The sequence below is a fragment of the Mandrillus leucophaeus genome, unplaced genomic scaffold (genome assembly GCF_000951045.1).
Source record: "Mandrillus leucophaeus isolate KB7577 unplaced genomic scaffold, Mleu.le_1.0 Scaffold1094, whole genome shotgun sequence".
In the NCBI taxonomy this organism is placed as follows: Eukaryota; Metazoa; Chordata; class Mammalia; order Primates; family Cercopithecidae; genus Mandrillus; species Mandrillus leucophaeus.
The window spans coordinates 273,739-297,349 of NW_012099143.1; the positions used below are offsets into that span (position 1 = coordinate 273,739).

A 23,611-nucleotide genomic window follows, 5' to 3' on the forward strand; every position below is an offset into this window, starting at 1 on the left:
AGCCGGGCGAGGTGGCGGGCGCCTGTAGTCCCAGCTACTTGGGAGGCTGAGGCAGGAGAATGGCGTAAACCCAGGAGGGGGAGCTTGCAGTGAGCTGAGATCTGGCCACTGCACTCCAGCCTGGGCGACAGAGCAAGACTCTGTCTCAAAAAAAAAAACAAAAACAAAATAAAAATTCTAGGAATCATTTATCAGAAAAAATTCTTGAAATTCAAAATGTTTGGATCATTTTTAAAAAATAGATGCATGCATAACCATTACAAAATAGTCTAGAAAACTGGATATTAAGTGCCTACATAAAGAAATCCCCAAATTTACTTAAGGTTACAGCCACCCATAAAATTGAGTACTCAAAAAAGCTGGTGGCAAAAAAGTTAGTGGCATTTGAAATAAAAAAGACTCAATGATAATAAAGAAAAGGAAAAGTGGTTACAAGGTAAACTGCTCCAGGACAGACACATCTTTGGAGTCTTCCAAGGTGCATTCAGAGACACAGCTGAAAAGGGCTGTGTGAAAATAAATTCTGTGTATGTTCTAGTTTTAAAAATTGTGTAGTAATTTATGTATTTTTAGGTAGTAATATACAAATGAGCTCAAACTCAGCTGAAAGCAACACCAACATGGTTGTTAGGCTTCTCTCCTCTAAAAATGAGGTTTTTCTAGATTGCCTCCAAAATCCCCCCAAACTCCAGGTCTCTGAGTCTATAAACTCCGCTGCATGATATAGCTGTGTGCTGTTTTTCCAGATAAAATGACCTTCTATGAACTATTAGGTAGATTCTCCCAGCTCATTATCACAGATTCATTGCCACTATAATTATGGTGCCAGCTGCTGCTGTGTTTTTTTGTTTTCTTTGCACTCCAGGCTCCAGATGAAAGCTGTGCATTTTCTGTGAAGTCCTAGAAATGAAACACATGAGCTTTCTAACTTTGGAAAATCACATGTTCTCTTTATTAGAATTCTGCTGAGACTAATGTGATGGGAGACAAGAGTGGAGTATTTAAACTCTGTAGCTATTAACACCCCAATCAAGTGTTTTAGCTTGTCTATAGAGTACTTCTCTGTTACTGATGCCTCCTGTTTTAGCAACTGAGATAGAAGATGCCTAGAACAAAAAGTCTGACCTGAGCACCAGAAGGTTGTCATAATTTAAAAAAAAAAAAATTCTTTGTAGAGATGGAGTCTTGCCATGTTGTCTGTCCATGGCTGGTCTCAAAACTCCTGAACTCAACTAATCTGCCGGCCTCCATCTTCCAAAGTGCTGGGATTACAGGCGTGAGCCACCATGCTCGGCCTAGTTGTCATAAAATTAATGTTATATTGCCTCCTCTTCTACACCTGGTAATAACTGCAAATGTTTATCATCTTTTATCTCTTTCCAGTATTCTATCAAAAGATTACTGGAAGTAAGGCCAGGTGCGGTGGCTCAAGCCTGTAATCCCAGCACTTTGGGAGGCCAAGGTGGGTGGATCACTTGAGGTCAGAAGTTCAAGACCAGTCTGGCCAACATGGTGAAACCCCGTCTCTACTAAAAATACAAATATTAGTTGGACACAGTGGTACGTGCATGTAACTCCAGCTACTCGGGAGGCTGAGGCAGGAGAATCGCTTGAACCTGGGAGGCGGAAGTTGTAGTGAGCCGAGATTGTGCCACTACACTCCAGCCTGGGCGACAGAGCATGACTCCATCTCCAAAAATAAAAAATAAAAGAGACCCTGCCCAAGCAGCTCAACTGTCCTCTTCCCCACCATTTTTTTGGGTGGCTGAGAAACTTATCACCTGAGTTTTAGGCTTATGGATTTGAAGCATGTACTCCTGCATTTGAGTATTAGTTCTCCTGTCCCACCTTCCCAGGAAAATATTATCTTTTGTAGAGTATGTTAATCACGGTCCACAAAACCAATTATGTCAGGCTGACTGCCACCACTTAGGCCACCATTGTTTTTGTAGGCTCCTGTGGTTCTCCACACCATCCTAGCCTCCTCAATCCCCAAATTCATGCTGGGCTACAGAAATCTTGAATCTTTGGCAGGGTTGGGAACCCACGGGCCTCTGAAGCAGACTCCCTGGAGGCACCAATTTAACCCTTCCCTTTTGGCGTCATAGTTTTCCCCCACCAGGACCCGAGTCATCTTTATTTTGGGGCAAACATAATTCTTTCTGCTTCTCTGAAGCATTCGGCCTCTTCCTTAAAATATTGTTTTTCTACATGGGCTCAGGCTTTTTGGGAAACAACACCCAGTAAGTCTAGTGTGAGGTTCTTCTGTTTTCTTGCTACATACATAACTGTTTTGAGGTAAGAAAGCACACAGGGGAAAACAGGTGAAAAAAATTATAGCTCAAAAACATTTTCATCCATATTAATTCAATTCCAGAAACAATTACGCTTTTTATAAAGACAACAATTTAATATACTACATTTACTGCTATGGAAAGATAATTCACAATATGTTGGGTTTTTTGTTTTGAGACAGGGTCTCACTCTTCTGCCCAGGCTGGAGTGCAGTGGTGTGATCATAACTCACTGCGGCCCTGATTTCCCAGGCTCAAGCAATCCTCCTGCCTCAGTCTCCCAAGTAGCTGGGACTACAGGTGTGAGCCACCACTCCGGCTAATTATTTTATTTTCGGTAGAGATGGGTTCTCACTCTCTGGCCCAGACTGCTCTCAAATTCCCGGGCTCAAGCAATTCTTCCACTTTGGCCTCCCAAAGCGTTGGAATTACACACATGGGCCACCACACCTGTCCCACATGTTGTTGTGACAGGAAATTATGAAGATGTCTATCAGGATGACTCCAATGTTTAAACAGAAAATGTACATCAAGTCAAAACGAATATTTACCACCATGAAACAGTAGCTATCACTACAATTCACACTTCATAAGCAACCTTTTTAGGAGCTGAATTGGTGAAGCTATCTGAGATTGACTAAGGCCTCATCAATATTGCCTTACTTTCTGCTTTGTATCTTTAATATTTTCTGTAATTTACTGAATAAAAGCCTAGCACCTGAATGTACTGCAATATAAATATACAGTATATAGAGCCCATAGATTTTTTTTTTTTCCTGGAATGCAGAGGTGCCATCTTGGCTCACTGCAACCTCTGCCTCCCAGGTTCAAGCGATTCTCCTGCCCCAGCCTCCAGACTAGCTGGGATTACAGATGCCTGCCACCACGCCCGGCTAATTTTTTGTATTTTTAGTAGAGACGGGGTTTCACTATGTTGGCCAGTCTGGTCTTGAACTCCTGACCTCAGGTGATCCACCTGTCTTGGCCTCCGGAAAGTGCTGGGATTACGGGCCTGAGCCACTGCACCCGGTCTAGAGCCCATATCTTTATTTAGCACATTAGTAAACAAAATGACTTTAGTTATCAGAAGTTAAGTAATTCAAACTTAAAGCTGTTGGAACTTTATTCTGAGCCTTGAGAGGAATGTGGCTACAGCCTGAGCCAAGAAGCAGGCATCTGCACCGTCTGCCTTTTGTTTCTGTAAATAATTAAAATAGGAGGAGCAAACCATACCAGAGATACAACCCCCTGAGATCACTACCCGTCCTCACGGAGTAACGAAGTACCCTTTCTTGGAATGTAGCAATCTGTAACCTACCAAATAGCTGTAAGTATACACTGGTCTCTTACGGAAAATGAAATCCTGCTAAAATTTGTCTCTGGCCACCTAGGTGAAACCTTAACTTCTTCACTTTGGAATGCTGACCCCATTTGGAGCTGGTGTCTCCTGGGTGGCTACCCTCAAGCCTTACGCTGGAATAAACTCTTATCCTTAATCATATTTCCTGAACCTATTTAAGGTCGACAGGAGAGGGAAGCGGAGATGTCTTGAGATAAAGCTGAATAAAGTTTCTCAAGAAAAAAGGGAAAGGGACCTCTGAGCTGTACGTTGTTTTCTAACTCTAGGGAGTTAGAGGTGAAGTAGGAACTTGAAGTTGGAAGTGCTGAGTTGGACAGCCCTCATCTCTAGGCAATACTTTAGTAAAGTGGAAAAACGGGAGAAGACGACGAAGGCTAGGGAGAGATGCACCCAACCCAGTCCCGGGTTTCCCACTAGCTCTCGGAGTTGGGTACAAAGAGTGTTTCAAAACCCCATCTCCTGTGCTCAGCCCAGTGCTCCGGTAGGTCAGGTCTCCGGAACGCGTAAACAAAAGCAAACAGCTGAGCGGCGGAGGGCGCTGGCGACAGGTGTGGGTGTGCCCTGAGGATGCGTGGCGACTTCCCGGAGCAGCGAGTCTGTGAGGCAACGATGGAAGACACTGCACTCCACAGCATAGCAGCAGGCCCTGCCCTGGATGGCTCCAAGTAAAAGACAGTTCCCCAGAAGCCGTCGGCCGCCGGCGATTCGCCTCCTCCCGCGCCAGACCCCGCCTCTCCCCCCGACTACCGGTGCCATCCAGATGCCCCAGGCGGGACCCCAGCTCACGAAGCCCACCGGCCGAAGCTCCCCACAGGCTAGAGAGCCGCTCCTTCGAGGCCAAACTTCCGAGAGGCGGCCTGCGCCTAGCACGCAGGCGTGGAAAGCTAGGCGCCAGCCTCAAACTGACCGCCGCCACCTGCCTCGGGCCGCGCCGTCCGCCGTTTACTTTCGAACGAGCCCAGCAATAGTTCCCATTGGCCGATGCCGCGCAGTTGAAAGCTGCCTGCAGACTGCGCCTGCGCCGCGAGGCTCCGGGCGGCCCCGCCCGGCCTGGGCACCTGAATCTCTTCGGGGCGGAGGAGGGCGGGGACTCGGGGCGACTCTCAGCATCAGCCAGGAGCCGGTGGCTCTCAGTTTCGGCGCTGTGGAGTCGCCTACTCCGCCTCCTCCCCGCGGTGAGTCTAAGGACCTTTACGGATCCGAGAAGGTGGCTCTGAGTCCTTTTTCTTTTCCTGTAGAACAGGCTGGTGTTCCAGTGTGTTTGCTGGGGAGTCCTGGGGGCGTGACGATGGAGGGAGTGGCTTGGGACCTGCACTCATTCCCACTTGTCGCACACTGGAGTTTGGGGAACCATTCTCCCGTCTCTCCACTGTGGAGCTGCGTTCCTGTGAGGGAGGAGGTGCTCTGTGGTGGCCAGGGTGAGCTGGGCCAGGCCGAGTCGGTCAGCCCCGCGGGGCTTGGGGTCGGGCGGTTGCGGAGGCGGAGGCGGAGGCGGAGGCGCTTTAGGAGGGAGGCCTGGGAGAGTGGAGCTTTCAGAGGGGGAGGGGAAGAGTACTGCCATTTTGAGCCCCTTTGTGGGAGGTGCTCGTAGGACTTAGGTGGGATAGGTGCAGTTACCCATTTTACAGATGTGAAGCCTCACTTTTGAGAAGTATTTGATAATACTGACTCAGGTACTACAGCATTGAAATGGCAGAACAGAGAGATGAGCAAACTATACTAAATCAGTTATAATTTTGAGCTGGCAAAGTATTTTACTCCCATGGATGCTTTTGTCTTGCAGTTAATTTTAAGCACTCTAAAATGACCGTGAATGTTTTTTCTGCCATCGCCATTGGTGGGTAATATTGTCGAGAGCTCATAAGCTACTTGACGTTGTAAAGAGGTCCTTTGTGACCATCTGTTTGGTCAGAGTTCGGATTTTCAAGGAACAAGCGATACCTCTACTGCAGCTCCAGCAACTGTGTTGGTGTTTGTGACTTTTCGGAAAACACAGTGAAGCATAGTGAAGATAAACATCAAAGACAGTGAACTAACAACCATTTTTATGACATGAGACAATAAATTGAAAGCATTAAGGATAACATTATTTTAATTTTAGAATAAGAATAAAAGATTCTGGAGGAGTTGGAGAGAGTGTATTCAGTCCCCAAACCAGGAGATCAACAAAGTAGGTAAGTTCTGGGAGATTAAGTAAATATGAAAAACATTTTAACTGAGTTTTTACAGAGTGTATCATTTAAACTATAAAGTGAAATTTAGAAGTCTTTTGAGAAAACATTATGTTGATGGTGTATCAAATTCCAACCATCTTACCGAAGGAGTGGAGCATAAAGTGAAAAATAAACAGCTTCCTTTTCCGATCTGTACCTTAAAGGTAGTCACTCAACTCTTTCGTACATCCTTCTAGAAATTTTACAAGAATGTGTACATCTCAAAACACATGCAAAGCTGTTATTTTAGACATACAGATCTGCAGAACTACACAAAACTGCAAATTAAGTTACCTGGATACTTCTTCACTATGCATTCATATATTGGTCTTTTTAAATGAGTAAGTAGCTATTTAATCTGGCAAGGTGAAATTTTGATTTTAGGTAATGTTAGTTTTGACATTGCCTTTCACCAAACACGTTGATGAATATTTCCCACCAGATATATTTTTACTTTGAAAAGTATAACAAAAGTAATTAAAGCCTTAACTTCTCAAGTCAGTTCCTGGTTAAATTGAATTAATAGTCTTTTTTTGTTTTGTTTTTAGTTTTTTTATTTTTTAGTTTAGGAAAACAGGTTGATATCAAAATGAAATAAAATAGTACAGATGGACAAAGAGAGTTAAAATCAGCTGACCATAGGATTTTTTTTTTTAATTTGAAAAAGTTAAGGTGATCTCTCATTATTTTTGTATATTTATATGTGGCAGAATTATTTTTAAAAATCTTGTTTCTCAAACTTTCCGCAACAGTGTTAAAAAAAAAAAAATCTTATATATGTATATAAATGATGCAGTTGTAGTTATTTCTTAAGTAAGTCTTCGATTGCATGAAATGTATTTCTTCTTTATCAGTTAGGGCCACAAAGATGTGAACCCCAATTTGGGTGGTGGCACCACTTGAATTTTTCTATACTTAAAGCTGACTCACTAGAAGTCATGGGGCAAGTCATCGAATTCTATAATGTAGTAAAAATATTTTCGTTTCAGAGGCTGTGAAATGTAATGAATGTTTTACAACTGTTCATGTTTAGAGTTGAAAGGCAGGAAAGCATTAGTGAATTAAAGCTTAAAAACTGGTTTACACAAGAGAATGGGTAATGATATTTTTGGTGCTATTTAATCATCTGTTATACTATCTATTACCTAATATGCCAGTAAGACATCAGGGAGGCTCTCTAGTGAATTGGTCCTCTGGAGAAAGACTTAATAAAAAGTGTGGAAATTCAGAAATGTATTTGTTTTGACACTTAAACACAAGACGTTAGTGAAATAATTTGTCAGTAGAGTGATTTAGCCTCAGATTTCTTTCTGAGAAGATTCATTTTTTTATATTTATATTTCTTGGTGACTTTTAAAAGAGAAGCAGGAAATCTTGAGGTACTGGTTTCTACATGAGCTTAGTACTCACTAGAGGAAAATACATTTTACATGGATTATTTTACTTTTTTGCTTTTTAAAAACATACAGTAGTATAAATTGATTCAAATTCATTTAGCAAAAGAAAGACTGGATAATAGGCAAGACACTTGAACATTTTTTTTAATTGTGTAAAATATACTAAACATAAAATTTACCATTTTAATATTTTTAAGTATACAGTTTGGTGGTATTAAATACATTCAGATTGTTTTGTAATTATCACCACCAACTATCTCCGTAACTTTTTCATCTTCCCAAACTGAAACTGTGTACCCATTAAACCAGCAGTCCTCAACACTTTTGGTACCAGGGACCAGTCTCGAGGAAGACAATTTTTCCATGGACAGGTGCGGGTGGGTGGTGCATGGTTTTGGGATAAAACTGTTCTACCGCACATCATCAGGCATTAGATTCTCACAATGAGCTACAGCCTAGTTCCCTCGCGTGTGCAGTTCACGGTAGGGTTCACACTCTTATGAGAATCTAATGCTGCCACTGATCTGGCAGGAGGCTTTGCTCAGGCGGGCTTGCCAGCCGCCATGGCGGGGGTGCAGGGTGGGTAGGGAGGGTTGGGGACCCTTGCATTAAATGTTAACTCTACGTCTTCCCTGCTCTCAAGCCCTGGCAACTACCATTCTACTTTTTGTCTTTGAGGACTGCTTATTGGTTTTAATATTAGATATGCTTTTTTCACATATAATGTGAATGTAAATTTTTTTTCCATTGAACTAATTGAGTGAATTATATTAATAGATTTTTTGTTATTGAATTAACTTTATATTTCTGGGAAGAACCTTATTTAGTCATGGTGCAGTGTTTTTTTAAATGTACTCCTGTATTTGTTTTTGCTAACATTATATTTAGAATTTTACATAAGTGTCCATTTTTGAAATTAGTCCATTTTTAGTTTGTATTGTCTCAAGTTTTGGAATCATGTTATACTGTCTTCAAAACATTTAGCAAACTTTTCATATTTGTATTCTGGAACAGTTGAGTAGGGCCTAGTCCACACTCAAGGGAGAGATTTCAAGAGTATCCAGGAAGTGCAGGTCATTGGGAGCCATTTTAGAGGCTGCCTATCACAGATAGCTAATGGCTTGTTTATTTACTTAAATAACTAACTCTTAGACTGGTCATGGTGACTCACAGCTATAATCCCAGCCCTTTGGGAGGCTGAGGGGGGAGGATCTCTTGAGGCCAGGAATTTGAGACCAGCCTGGGCAACATAGTGAGACCCTATCTCTACAAAGCATAAAAACATTAGGCACGTGTGTTGACATGTGCCTATCAGCTACTTGGGAGGCTGAGCTGGGAAGATTGTTTGAGCCTGGGAAGTTGAGGCTGCAGTGAGCCATGGTCTCACCACTGCATTCCAGCCCTGGTGACAGAGCAAGTCTCAGTCTCAAAAAGAGCCATCTCTTGGGTTTATCAGTTCTAGCATTTTTATTTTTTATTTTTTTGAGACATAGTCTTGCTCTGTCACTCAGACTGGATTGCAATGGCATGATCTCGACTCACTGCAACCTCTGCCTCCTGGGTTCAAGCGATTCTCCTGCCTCAGCCTCCTGAGTAGCTGGGATTATAGGCGCCTGCCACCCTGCCCAGCTAATTTTTGTATTTTTAGTAGAGATGGGGTTTTGCCATGTTGGCCAGGCTGGTCTCGAACTCCTGACTTCAGGTGATCTGCCTGCCTCGGCCTCCCAAAGTGCTGGGGATTATAGGTGTCAGCCACAGTGCCCAGCCAGTTCTAGCAGTTTAAGTTTTCTAGTTCATTATCATCTTCCATTTATCTTTATTATTATTTTGTCTTTTGAGACAAGGTGTGGCTCTGTAGTCTAGGCTGGAATGCAGTGGAATGACCATGGTTCATGGCTCACTGCAGCCTGGACCTCCCAGGCTCCAGCAATCCTCCCTCCTCAGCCTCCTGAGTAGCTGGGACTAACAGGCATGCGACACCATGCTTAGCTAAGTTTTTTATTTTTTATAGAGATGGGGTTTCAGTGTGTTGCCAGGGCTGGTCTCAAACTGCTGGGCTCAAGTGATCCTCCCACCTTGGCCTTCCAAAGTGCTGGGATTACAGGTGTGAGCCATCACACCAGGCTTATCTTTATTCTTTTTTTTCCACTTTTCCTTGTTTTTTTTTCCCCTCTTTTTTTAAGTTGAATTATTTTATATTCCTTTTGGTTTGGTAAGGAAAGTGTATGGTGTCAACTCTGCCCATGTAGTTTTTTTTAGCTCTGTAGATTTTACTGAAGAGTATTTCTGTTGTTTCACATGAATAAATTATGTGTTGACTGTGTACAGAATTCTCAGCTCATATCCCTTTCCTTCTAGACCTTGTGGACATTGCTACATTGTGTTCTAGCATTCCTTGTTGCTGGTGATGTTCTGGTTATTTCCTGCTGTGTAACAAATATCTGAAAGCTTGGCTGGCCAGATGTTCAAGATGTCTTTTTCACTCATGTGTCTGGCAATTCCTTGCCCTTCTGTTTGGCCTGTCTCTTCAGCAAAGTAGCCTGGACTTCTTACATAGCAGTTTGTGGCTCAGAGGCAGCAACCTGCCAAGCTAGTTAAGGGCTATACCTAGAACTCACCACATCACTTATACTGTGTCTTCTTGGTCAGAGCAGTCACATGGCCCACACATATTCTAATAGGGGGAGAATAGATTTCAACTCTTCATGTGCAGGGAGTAGAAGCAAAGCCACATTATAGGACAGCTCGTGTGGGAGGTAATTACTGTGGGCATTCCAATTTTAGAAATTCCAGTCTTTCAGAGGAGAATTCTGAGACCTTTGGTTTTGTTTTCCTTTTTTCATCCTTCTTTTCTATGTGGATACTTGTAGGATTCTCTTTCTTTCTTTAAAATTGTATTATATTTTTAATTGCTTAATAGTTAAAAGTGAAACCATAATTTATAATGAAAAACAGATTCTTACCCTCTAGAAGCAGTCACTTTTACCTTTTTTAACATTTCTTTTGGTATTCTAAATTTCTAGATATTTATTTTTTTGTGGTTTCTTTATTTTTTAAGTATGTATTGACTTTCTTATAAGGAAAAATTAAGATTTAGTTCTTAAACTGTTTCCTTACTGTATTTCCCCCCTCAATATAATTTTGTTACTCTTTGGTAAAATCAGTATTCGATATTTACAATATTATGACTGTTACAGTGACAGCTGAGCCATATACTACAATATTAATCTTTCCTCTTTTCGTGATTCTATCATTTTTTTCCCTAAATTTAGTTACCTCTCAGTATGTTTCAGATACATGAAGCATTTCTATCAGTTCCATGTATTTACTTAAACATCTGTCTTCTGCACGCCTGTAATCCCAGCACTTTGGGAGGTCGAGGCAGGCAGATCATCATGAGGTCAGGAGATCAAGACCATCCTGGCTATCATGGTGAAACCCCGTTTCTACTAAAAATACAGAAAAATTAGCCAGGCGTGGTGGCGGGTGCCTGTAGTCCCAGCTACTTGGGAAGCTGAGGCAGGAGAATGGCATGAACCCAGGAGGCGGAGCTTGCAGTGAGCGGAGATTGCATCACTGCACTCCAGCCTGGGCGACAGAGCGAGACTCCATTTCAAAAAACAAAAAAGAGATCTGTCTTCTGGATCTGCCTTCCTCTTCTAGAGTGACTCTTCTCTAGGCTTTCACAGTTGTCCTGGAATTTATTTCACCATTATGCTGGTGAACATTCTTGCTTTTCTTTTCTCCCTGCAGTAGCGTCTTTAGAAAGAGTTGGCAGAAGGTTGTTCATTTTTGAGATCTTACGTTGTCAAACTGTCTTTATATAAAAATTTATTGTTTTTTTTTCTATGTATAGAATTTTATTTTCCATTTTGGAAGCTATTTTTTTTTTCTGAGAATATCAAAGGCATTACTCCATTGTCTTATTGTTTCCAGTGTTACTAATGTTTTTACTGTTTGGAAACCTACATACAGCATAGCTAAATCCAAGGTGTTCATCCTAGATTAATTTTTGCTCTTTTTCTTCCTTCCAGAAGTCTAGACTGGTTGTGGAAAATTTCTGCTGCATAAAATTTCATACTGGTTTCTGAAAGAACTAGCCTGTAAGCATGGTAGCCACCTTTTTTTTTTAAAAGAAAAAAAAAGGGTCTTGCTCTGTTGCCTAGGCTGGAGTGCAGTGGCAGTCGTGGCTCACTGCAGCCTCAACTTCTTGGGCTCAAGTGATCCTCCTGCCTCAGTTTCCTGAGTAGCTGGGACTATAGGCATGTATAACTGTGCCTGACTAATGTTTAATTTTTTGTAGAGATAGGGTCTCACGGTGTTGCCCAGGTTGGTCTTGAACTCCTGGCTTCGAGTGATCTTGCCACCTCTGCCTCCCAAAGTGCTGGAATTACAGGCGTGAACCACTGCACCTGGCCCACCTATATAGTTAGTGTACTTCTCAGGCAGCAACCAGAGTCAGAAAGTTCCTGACCTTACACAGTTATTTTTCAGTTCTAGTTTCTCTTCAATTTGTTGCCTAAAATTAGTTTTTAATAAATAAACCAGTGAGAAAAGGGTAGTCCGAGAATAGATTTTGACTTCTGTGATCTGTAAGTTATCTACAAATTTTTGTCTAAAAAGTATTATTAAAAATTTTACATATGATAGCAGTAACTTTGAGACCAACCATGATTTTTGCTTCCTTTTTTTTTTTTTGAGACAGAGTCTTGCTCTGTTGCCCAGGCTGGAGTGCAGTGGCGCCATCTCATGCCTCAGCTTCCAGAGTAGCTGGGATTATAGGGATTACAGATGTGCGCCACCATGCCTGGCTAATTTTTGTGTTTTTAGCAGATACAGGGTTTCACCATGTTGGCCAGGCTGGTCTCGAACTCCTGGCCTCAAGTGATCCACCTGTTTTGGCCTGCTTCCATTTTATATAAGCTTAGGATTTGCTTTACAATGTCGTGAATATTTTCATTTTAAAGAAAGTTGAGCTTTTGGGCCCCTAAATGCATTATCAGAGTTGTTCCCTAGCTTTTTGCAAGCATAGAATAGGGGTTTGGGGAGAAAAGTTAGATTCTGTTTTAGGACTAGTTTTGCTACTTAAACAATTGAATAGCTCCAATAATATTAAATCTAGATTAAATGTATGTCCACTGCTCAAATTTTATTTCTTACAAAGTGTTATTCTGTTTATTCCTTCAATGTGAATTCTGACATCACTGAAATACTCTGAAAAACACATTTGTTTTTCTTGGGTGGTTTCTGTATGAGTTCAGAGATTTCTGTAGGTGTAAAGTTGTAAAGTCTTGCCAACATGCACTCGCTTGAATTCATCTGCAGTGAATGTCATCTTTACTGTTGCTCAATTACTTTAGTTTGTTGGAATGCTTCATCGTTCAAGCTTAGTCTCTGTTTGACACACTTTGGCTCATTCAGGGTCTGTCAGTCTGAATGGAGTATTTTCTGATAGATTTTCCTTTTACACCTTTTCCTAAGCAGAGATTTTGCTATTAAAAAAAAAAAGCAAAAAAAAAAAAAAAAAAAAAAGCAAAAAGAAAACAAAAAAAAGTCCCGAAACAAAAATCTGTATTATCACAGGTGTCTGAAAAGGCATTTGTTCATTGAACCAATAACAAGTAAATGCCTGCTGTGTTAAAAGTTGTGCCTAAATTGCAGGAATATAACCATAGTTTAGACACAATTCCTGCCCTTCTAGGAGGCCTACATTCTAATGTATACAGAAAAGTTACAAAATTCTTTTAAATAAAATCTTGTTAAAGTGCTATGAAGTAAAAGTGCAGTGTTTAATGAGAATAACAGGGGACCTAATCTGGGGAAAGGCATCCCAAGTTGAGCCCTGAAGAAAGAGTAAGAGTTTGACAGATAGTAAAGATAAGGAGCCAAGTTTGCATTTTATTAGAAATGCAGTTACTTTTAGATGCTATTTTCACAGATTTTTAATCTTAAAAGTTAGTTTTATGGCATGCGATTTGGTAACCTTTATATTTTATGTGAATGGCACTTGGGTGTCTTTTTTTTTTTGAGACGGAGTTTTGCTCTTGTTGCTCAGACGAGTGCAATGGTGTAATCTTGGCTCACAGCAACCTCTGCCTCCCAGGTTCAAGCAATTCTCCTGCCTCAGCCTCCCGAGTAGCTGGGATTACAGGCATTTGCCACCACACCGGGCTAATTTTGTATCTTTAGTAGAGACGGAGTTTCTTCACGTTGGTCAGGCTGGTCTCAAACTCCTGACCTCAGGTGATCCATCCGCCTTGGCCTGCCAAAGTGCTGGGATTACAGGCATGAGCCACCGTGCCTAGCCATGGCACTTGGGTTTTTAAGTTTTGCCTAAGGTACTTTCAACAGTGGTGTAACTTGATTTTTCTCTATCAAGGGGTAAGCTAGTCTTCAGAATTGTGGCTTGCGTTGAGGGTAGATATAAAGGAAAACAGTAGGAGGTGATAGGGTGCAAAATGGTCAGACTTCTGTTACTGGAAATATCAGTAATAGCTTGCCAAGAGGTCAAGTTACTTGTGTCAGAGATGGTCTCTGAACTATTGCTGCATTTCTTTTTCTGTCTCAGAAATACTGATTGAGAGACTTTTTCATGAAGGAAAGATGACTAATGGTCTCCTTTTTGTTCTTTACCATTTAGTGCTCTAGTTTTTCACTTAAAAATTAAGGCAGTAATTCAGTTACCATAGTCAACTCTTATTTTTCAAACTGATTTTTATTATAAGGATTAATTCAAAATTTTTCTGCCTTCTAAATCTCCAAGTTAAAATTATCGCCTTAGAAATTTATACTGTGCTGATCCTGGGGTTTAAGCATACTTGTATTTTAATTCAAGAACCTAAAAAATTTATGGTAGTAACAGTTACTATGGAGAAATTTGATAACTTGCTTTAGAAACCATTGTTGAGCCAACTGGGACATGTTTCCTTCTTTTGTATTAAAGAATATACTTTTGCTAAGCCTAACTTGTTATAATAGAAATAGTCTTGTCTACTCATTATATGTGCTTGGTTTTGATTTTATAATCTTAAATGTTAAAATGTTGCCCAAAATAGGCCAGGTGCGGTGGCTCATGCCTGTAATCCCAGCACTTTGGGAGGCCGAGGCTGGCGGATCACGAGGTCAGGAGATCGAGACCATCCTGGCTAACACGGTGAAACCCTGCCTCTACTACAAATACAAAAAATTAGCTGGGCGTGGTGGCAGACGCCTGTGGTCCCAGCTGCTCGGGAGGCTGAGGCAGGAGAATGTCATGAACCTGGGAGGCAGAACTTGCAGTGAGCCAAGATCGTGTCACTGCACTCCAGCCTGGGTGACAGAGTCTCACCAAAAAAAAAAAAAAGAAAAAAAAAGTTGCACAAAATAGTTGTAATCACTAAGTAGACTTTAACAGAACACTTTGAATTTTTGTCTTTATTAGATAGTATATTAGTCTGTTTTCATGCTGCTGATAAAGACATATCCGAGACTGGGTAATTTATAAGGAAAAAGAGGTTTAATGGACTCACAGTTCCACGTGTCTGGGGAGACCTCACAATCATGGCAGAAGGTGAAAGGCGCATCTCACATGGTGGCAGACAAGAAAAGAGAATGAGCCAAGGGAAAGGGGTTTCCTCTTAAAAAACCATCAGATCTCTGATACCACAAGAACAGTATGGGGGAACTGCCCCGATGACTCAAGTTATCTACTGCTGAGTCCCTCCCACAACATGTGGGAATTATGGGAGCTACAGTTCAAGATGAGATTTGGGTGGGGACACAGCCAGACCATATCGCATAGCAACAAATTTAAATAACTTTAATTTGAAGCATTTTACTACAAATTAATGATAATCGCTTTGTTTGGGATGCTTTTGGTCCCTAAGGAATAAACTCTTAATTGTGATCAGTTATTCACCATATATACTAGGAATTGAATTACTCAGAAAGCTTCATTTTAAAAATACCTTGTTCTCTTTTAAAAGACAAGCAGTATAGTAACAATTTGGAGGTTAATGCCTAGAATGTTAAATAATATGTACAGGTGTCTCTATGTAAACTTAAAATAAGCTTTTCTCTTGACAGGAAATGCACAATTTTGAGGAAGAGTTAACTTGTCCCATATGTTACAGTATTTTTGAAGATCCTCGTGTACTGCCATGCTCTCATACATTTTGTAGAAATTGTTTGGAAAACATTCTTCAGGCATCTGGTAACTTTTACATATGGAGACCTTTACGAATTCCACTCAAGTGCCCTAATTGCAGAAGTATTATTGAAATTGCTCCAACTGGTATTGAATCTTTACCTGTTAATTTTGCATTAAGGGCTATTATTGAAAAATACCAGCAAGAAGACCATCCAGATATTGTCACCTGCCCTGAACATTACAGGCAACCATTAAATGTTTACTGTCTACTAGACAAAAAATTAGTTTGTGGTCATTGCCTTACCATAGGTCAACATCATGGTCATCCTATAGATGACCTTCAAAGTGCCTATTTCAAAGAAAAGGACACTCCTCAGAAACTGCTTGAACAGTTGACTGACACACACTGGACAGATCTTACCCATCTTATTGAAAAGCTGGAAGAACAAAAATCTCATTCTGAGAAGATGGTCCAAGGTGATAAGGAAGTCGTTCTCCAGTATTTTAAGGAGCTTAATGATACATTAGAACAGAAAAGAAAAAGTTTCCTAACAGCTCTCTGTGATGTTGGCAATCTAATTAATCAAGAATATACTCCACAAATTGAAAGAATGAAGGAAATAAGAGAGCAGCAGCTTGAATTAATGACACTGACAACATCTTTACAAGAAGAGTCTGCACTTAAATTTCTTGAAAAAGTTGATGATGTACGCCAGCGTGTAGAGATCTTGAAACAAAGACCACTTCCTGAGGTTCAACCTGTCGAGATTTATCCTCGAGTAAGCCAAATATTGAAAGAAGAATGGAGCAGAACAGAAATTGGACAAATTAAGAACGTTCTCATTCCCAAAATGAAAATTTCTCCAAAAAGGATGCCATGCTCCTGGTCTGATAAGGATGAAAAGGAAATTGAATTTTTTAAAATTTTAAACATTGTTGTAGTTACATTAATTTCAGTGATACTGATGTCAATACTCTTTTTCAACCAACACATAATAACCTTTTTAAATGAAATCACTTTAATATGGTTTTCTGAAGCCTCTCTATCTGTTTACCAAAGTTTATCTAACAATCTGCATGAGGTAAAGAATATACTGTGTCACATTTTCTATTTGTTGACGGAATTCATGTGGAAAATAGTTTCTCATTGAAAACGTCAATCTGAATTGTTTAAATGGGCTCATTCTGTACACTGCTAAATGAAAAATAGGGTGGCAGCATGAATAAATAGCAAACTAAGCTTTATTAGTGCTGCAACTAATATAAACAAAGTTTATATTTGTTGCTTTTGGTTAGCAATATGTCAAAGTTAGAAATATCTGAAATATTCCAATCTTTGGGAAAATCTAGTAACTAATTTGAAAAATACACTGTCTCATTTTTATTGGCTTTATGAAGGTTGACATAATGTTGCTGTGACATTTAAACATTCTTGTACCAAGTTAATTGGCTTTACAGTTCTTTATATATATAGCAAAATCCTGAAAGTACGTATACCTTTATTTTGATATGGCTTGAAGCTTTTGAATGGGTGAATAGAATGATAGGTTTTAAAATCAAGCAACAAAGTCTTAAAGTGATAAGGCATTGCTTAAAGATCTTTTGATCAAATATACCTGTGTTTTAAATAGTTTAAGAGCCCTAAATGTTTATCACCATTCACTCCAAATAAAGCTATTGCTTTTGGATAACTGTTCGGGAACAGTGGCTTTTTAAAAGAAATTTTCGAGACTGGGTCTCACTTTGTTGCCCAGGCTGGAGTGCAGTTGTCTGGTCATGACTCACTGCAGTTTCGACCACCCAGGCTCAATTGATCCTCCCGCCTCTGCCTCTGATGTAGCTGAGACAAGGCACACACCCCCATTCTTGGCTAATTAAAAACATTGTTTTTTGCAGAAATGAGGTTTTGCCATATTGCCCAGGTTGGTCTCAAAGTTCTGGACTCGAGATCTGCCCACCTTGGCCTCCCAAAGTGCTGGGATTACAGACATGAGCCACTGTACCTGGGGGCCAGCATTTTTAATACTTGTCATATTCTATGTTAGTGTGAATTTAAGATTGTATTTAACTTTTCTGCTCATCAAATCAGTTCTTGGATTAAAAACTCATTCTTACTAGAACAGAATCATTTTGGTAACTTGGTCTGCCACAGGTTTTGATGGCATCGTGGACTTTATTCATCTTTTTTATTATACTTTAGGTTCTAGGTGTATACATGTGTATACATGTGTACAACATGCAGGTTTGTTACATATGTATACATGTGCCATGTTGGTGTGCTGCACCCATTAACTCGTCATTTACATTAGGTGTATCTCCTAATGCTATCCCTCCCCCCAATATGCCCCAGTGTGTGATGTTCCCCTTCCTGTGTCCAAGTGATCTCATTGTTCAATTCCCACCTATGAGTGAGAATATGCGGTGTTTGGTTTTCAACTTTATTCATCTTAGCTCATTTAAATTTTCTACCACATTCCCTTAAGCTAATGCAAAAGTACCAATAACTTAATCTTATATTTGCTTTGCTTAAGAGGGCCTATTAAATCAAAGCCTTTTAGTTCCCTTTAACAGGGACTGGAGTTATGATGCATGTGTTACGACTTTTGGCCCACTGTTCATGCAACCCTAAGTGCAGGTTGATTTGCTTTCCAGAAATCCCAAAGGGGCTGCTCTTGGATCACTGAAGAAGAGCCTTATCTAGTTCAAAAAGACGTTTTGGGTCAGATTAGACAATGCTCCTGGCCCTACAGATTACACATAAACTATCATAAATAAATACAGCTTTTCAGGGAACTAGTCCTAAAAGTCTTATCTGCTGAGAACAAGTCTTAACACTAAGATGACGGTATTATATCAATTTATGATTAGTATCAGACTTACACCTAGCACAATTAACTATTGTGTGGGTAAAGAACATTTAAAGGGCATAGTAGAGGTAAGGAGACACATATTCAGGTAGAGATAAAAATACTAAGTTGCATTGATTACTTAAAATACTAGTCACACCATAAAAGTGCCCTGTAGTTTGAAAAACACATAAGCAATGAAATGTATGTTAGCCATTATGTGTTAAGCTACTTAATCTCTCATATCTGTGATGTGAATATTTTTAACCCCCACTTTTTGTAGATGAGGGAACTGACAAGTGACTTGCCCAAGGCCATATAGCTGTGGGAGAACCCATGCATTCTCTTTTCAGAGTTCATGCTAGCACTCAACTTTAAAGAAGTAGGCCAAGATTAATGTTAATAAGGGTTTATAATCTATAAGAATAGCTAAAAACATAAGTATATATACCATTTTAGATTTGACATTATTTTGTATCTTGCTAGTTTTTAGGAAGACTTCATTTTGTTAAGTATGCATATGACTGAATATGAGTAACTGGTTCTTATACTGCTGTTTTGTATTTTTACCAGCAGGAAGATTGCAAAAGTTAATGTATATAAATCTTGAAATATTTCTAAGTTTTATGTATAACAAAATACATATTTTAATAAACACCTTTTGATATTTTATTTGCACTGTCTTAATGAGACTTCCAAACTCAGGAGTGGTAGCTATGGGATTTTCACATGGATTCTGGGTACTTCTATTCTTTGAAACTTAGTACTGCAGGCTGGGTGTGGTGGCTCATGCCTGTAGTCCAGCACTTTGGGAGGCTGAGGCAGGCAGATCACTTGAGGCCAGGAGTTTGAGACCAGCTTGGCCAACATGGCAAAACCCCACTCTACCCAGAATACAAAAATTATCTGGGCACTGTGGTGTGCACCTGTAGTCCCAGCTACTCGTGGCTGAGGCACTTGAATTGCCTAAACCCATGAGGCGGGGTTGCAGTGAACCAAGATCTTGCCACAGCACTCCACCCTGGGTGATGGAGTGAAACTCTCAAAAAATCTGAGCTCTACTGCATTGGTTATGAAAACATAATAAAGTATTAAATTCTATTCTCCCACCAAATGAAAACACTTGAGATTATCATTATAGCATTTTAAACTTACTTTTCCCTTATATATTTTTTTTTTACTTTTCTTGAAAAAAATTTTAGAAAATGGCAGTTAATAAAAGGCACAAACAAATCAACAGGGACATACTAGTGGAAAACACAATATAAAACTAAAAGGCCATTGGCTTGTTTAACTGGTTAAAAGCACAAAATGTAACAGGCAGAAAGTCTGTTTCAAACAAATTAAAAAGCTATGTTTTTTTTAAATTCTCCCCAAATCAGATACATACACACCCACAAAAAGTGTGTGAAGGAAAGCTGTCATACACAAGAAGTTGTATCCTGAATTCTTCAAGGAAACATATTGAAATAGGAATTAACAGAGTCAGCAACAGATTAATAATTTTTAAAAATTGAGTCTTAAAATGCTACATGGCCCAAAGCTATACTATATAAAGTACTGCTAGGTACAAAAGAAAATGTCTGTACAGCTTTTAGCAAAACTGCTTTCTCAGAAAAGCAAATTAAAATAATGCAATCAGCAGATCAAGGAGACTATAGACATCAGAGCTACAACTTCTCATTTCTGTGTCAGAAAATCCTATTTATCCAGAATAGACTAAAATTTCAGGACAAAACAGGGACTTAACATTTCTTTCTTTACCCAGTTTAAGTTCATCTCCCCCACCCCCCAAGCCAGTAATTCAGCAAGATCCAGCAGGAAGAGGGCTACTTTTAGAATTCGCTATTTTACTTTTCTATGGCGAGACTGTCATGGAGCCTGGATATTTCAGGCTCATACGCATCCAAGACCAGTGTCCCACTGTGGTCAAAAAACTTAGCAATGGACTTGGTGAACTTGGCTTCCCGCTGCTGCTTTGTTCTCCCACTGATGAAGGTCGGCTTCAAGGTGTATTTGTCATCAAACCTTTTAAGACCGGAGGACAGCTGCCAAATATTATCAGGGTCCATTCCTGTAGGATCTTTCCTGTGGGCCATGAGACAGATGCTCTTCTCCTTATATGAGGTATAAATGGTCAGAATCCCCATCATCACAAAATAGGATATGACGCACAAAGCCAAAACGGGTTTGGACTCTGGAAAGGGGTGCATACAATCCCAAAGCAAAGCCAGTATGGCAAAGAAACAGGCGATTGTACAGATGGTGAGACGACCATCAATTAGACCAAAATTCTCCACGTATTTCTATTTTTCTAGAAGTACTTTTTTGCCAGAATCATCCAAAGAGTTTTTCACAGCTGATCCATCCCACTTGTCAATTTTTACAGGCTTATCATCTGTCTTCCACTTAACCTAACAAGCCGCTACGGCCACTGCCTGTCCCGCAGTTGGAACCACCGCCAGCCCCACTATTGCCTCCCAGACCACGGCTTCTCCTGCCCTGTGCAGCTCCGCCGCCATTTTGACCACCTCTGCGTCTCCCCCTTATATATTCTTGATTTCCAATAAGTTACCATACTTGAATTTCAGATCTTGCTTTATTTAAAAGTCCATGCTAATGCGTTTACATTTTTACAGTTACATTATGATACAAACTGTTGGATTTCTTAAGTATCTAAAACAAAAGCCCACTGAAGAAACAATTAACTCTTTTAATTCCTTAGGATAAATACCCAGAAATTTAATAGCTAGGGCAGACTTCTAATTCAATACCAAAATTCCTTCCAAAAACCAAGTGGTTGCCAACTTATGTCCAGTAGCATTAAACATTCTTGAACCAATAGTATAAAAATACCCTGACAATTTTATAGGCAAACATTACTCAAGATATCCTACTAACCATTTACTACTAAAGTAACCCCCAAATACAGATGCTCCTCAACAGTGGGGCTACATCCTGGTAAACCTATCAAGTTGAAACTACCAAGTTGAAATGCATTTAGTACCCTGATAAATGTATCACAAAGTTGAAAATTTGTAAATGGAACCAGTGTAAGTCAGGGGCCATCTTCATACTCATGAAGCAACTACAGTGGGGTATTTTTCAACTTAAAAGATAGCCTAGGCTTGTTGAGACACTGTCTTAATTTACTGGCTCTCTTGTAATTAAGTCATAAATGGTCAAACATCAAATTCTAGAAAAGCATATATTTAAATTCTCATCACTATAATTCAAAATAACTGGTTTACAAAAATATGTTCCTAGTATTTGGGTAATAACTGTGGTGATTGTCTAAACTGGCAAGCTAAGTGGAATGCCTTAAAGAATATATCCAAGATTAGTTGGCAGATGTTTCCAGTGTAGGTAGATCAAAGGCCCACGAAGGTATGCTGAGCACAACCTAGTTCAGGACTTTGCCTCAACTAACATACTTCTTACTTTGGCAAGTTACTTGACCCTCCAGGTATCTAATTTTTCTCGATAGTCTGCTACTTACAAGATTGTCATTTTTTGTAATCTAGAAGCAATTACAGAGAATATTTTATTAGACTTAACTGCATAAAATAGAAACCAGTTTCATGATCTAGTTTAAGGGGTATTTTATAAAACTCATAATCCTTTACAAATAGAAAAAAATTAGTAATACACTGAATCAACTTGAAGAATCTTCAGTATAAACAAGTTCAACAAAGTCCCTTAGATGCAATTTCTTTTGGATTTACAGCAACACTTTTTGTTATGTTGTATGTCTTGTAAATTCCAATAAGTCTATCCGAAATCTCAAACATATTATTTCGAAGAGAAATTATTATGAACTGTGCATTTTTTGTCTGTTCCTAAAGAGAAAGAAAGAAAAGTCAAACATTAAGTAATAACAGGTAAATCACACAAACATGTAACCTCAAATATTTTTTGGAAAATAAACATTGCATTGATAACATGTAAAGGAATGATGGCAGGAATAATTCATAAAACAGTATTTCAGAGTGAAAGGAATTTGGTTATTTTGACTTCTAATGGAAAAGATCTAGGAAGATGACCTAGGATTCTAGCTGTGATTCTGCTAATTTGCATTTTTAAATTTATATTTTATTCCTCCAAAATGGAAGTATTTGGTTCAAATAAAAAATAATTTGGTCTCCACTGATACCAGAGGAGATGGGAGTTAGATAATAAAGAAAAAGCTCAACAGTAAGAAATGAATAATTCCACGTGCAGTGTTTAGGATACCCCTAAAAGTTTCTGGAATGAAAATCCCGAAATGATTACTTACATATATATAAAATGCAACAATGGACACATTTTTAAAATCAAGGGCTGCATCAATCTCATCCATGAAGTAAAGGGGAGTGGGCTTGTAGTGGTGAAGAGCAAATACTAAAGCCAATGAACTAAGTGTTTTCTCTCCTCCTGAAAGGTTGAAGATCTTTTTCCAACTTTTCTTAGGTGGTCGAACACTGATGATTAAGAAAATCATAGTCAAATTACTTGTAAAGCTAAAGTTAAGACCTTATGATTTGTTTTCCATAATTGACTTCTACTGTCTTTCTCTCAGGAATCTGTAATTTGCTTTTCACAAATATGAACTCTTCTGTCATTTTATAAAAACGTTATTGGAAGATGAATACATAGGAACACATACCAAAATTTTAAGATTTAAAGAGCAAGCTAAGTATACTTCTTGCTATTCTTTCTCCTTATCAAATAGTTTCTCAATCCTGATGTTAAAAATGCCTTGAAAATTTAAGAAAAGATGAACTAGACAAATATTTTGTAAATACTGGCGGGCTGCCCCTGTAAACTGCAAGCATAAATAACACGTAAGCAAATTAATATTTACTAGTAAGTTGAGTTTGGAGAATATGCAGAAAAAGGTTAACAGTGGGATTATAAACTCAGCATAATTACACACCTGAACATGATTCCTTCAGAGAAAGGATCCAAGCTGTCTACAAGCTCCAGTTCAGCATCCCCTCCCAAAGTAAGCATTTGGTAATTTTCCTTTAATTTATTTGTTATTATATAAAAACCGGCCATAAATTCATTAAGCCTTTGTTTCCGAAGATCTTCATATGCCTGTCTAAAACTGTCTCTTTCATAAGTAATTTTGTCCAATTCTGCTACCCGTTGCAAATACAATTCTTCCTGTGAAAAGATTATGATAGGAAAAATCTATTCAGATAAATTTGATATAATTAGCACTGTTTTTTTTGTTTTTTCAGACGGAGTCTCGCTCTGCCGCCCAGGCTGGAGTGCAGTGGCCGGATCTCAGCTCCCTGCAAGCTCCGCCTCCTGGGTTTACGCCATTCTCCTGCCTCAGCCTCCCGAGTAGCTGGGACTACAGGCGCCCGCCACGTCGCCCAGCTAGTT

The 23,611-nt window shown here is 39.5% G+C and overlaps 2 protein-coding genes and 1 pseudogene across 9 annotated transcripts in view; 1 reads left to right on the top strand and 2 right to left on the bottom strand.

Moving 5' to 3' along the window:
• The window catches only part of TRIM59 (tripartite motif containing 59), a 51,369-nt gene extending 34,511 nt beyond the window's left edge, over positions 1-16,858 (top strand). The window contains exons 1-4 of one of the 7 annotated variants that reach the window (XM_011989248.1): positions 4,788-4,829; positions 5,756-5,824; positions 6,722-6,832; positions 15,329-16,858. In XM_011989248.1, coding sequence (XP_011844638.1) covers positions 6,806-6,832; positions 15,329-16,543 — 1,242 coding nt within the window. In that variant the 5' untranslated portion in view covers positions 4,788-4,829; positions 5,756-5,824; positions 6,722-6,805 and the 3' untranslated portion in view covers positions 16,544-16,858. Of the gene's footprint in view, positions 1-3,642; positions 4,862-4,902; positions 5,096-5,755; positions 5,825-6,721; positions 6,833-15,328 lie in introns of those variants that run through there. The other 6 variants (XM_011989222.1, XM_011989265.1, XM_011989273.1 and 3 more) reach the window with 6 other exon arrangements.
• Positions 16,859-19,907: 3,049 nt separating this feature from the next.
• On the bottom strand, positions 19,908-21,319 carry LOC105546200 (annotated as a pseudogene).
• The window catches only part of SMC4 (structural maintenance of chromosomes 4), a 37,044-nt gene continuing 34,268 nt past the window's right edge, over positions 20,836-23,611 (bottom strand). For both annotated transcript variants that reach the window (XM_011989314.1, XM_011989307.1), the window contains exons 22-24: positions 23,154-23,386; positions 22,515-22,698; positions 20,836-22,077 (exon numbers count right to left, since the gene is read on the bottom strand). In XM_011989314.1, the coding sequence (XP_011844704.1) occupies positions 21,925-22,077; positions 22,515-22,698; positions 23,154-23,386 (570 nt within the window). In that variant the 3' untranslated portion in view covers positions 20,836-21,924. The remainder of the gene's footprint in view (positions 22,078-22,514; positions 22,699-23,153; positions 23,387-23,611) is intronic.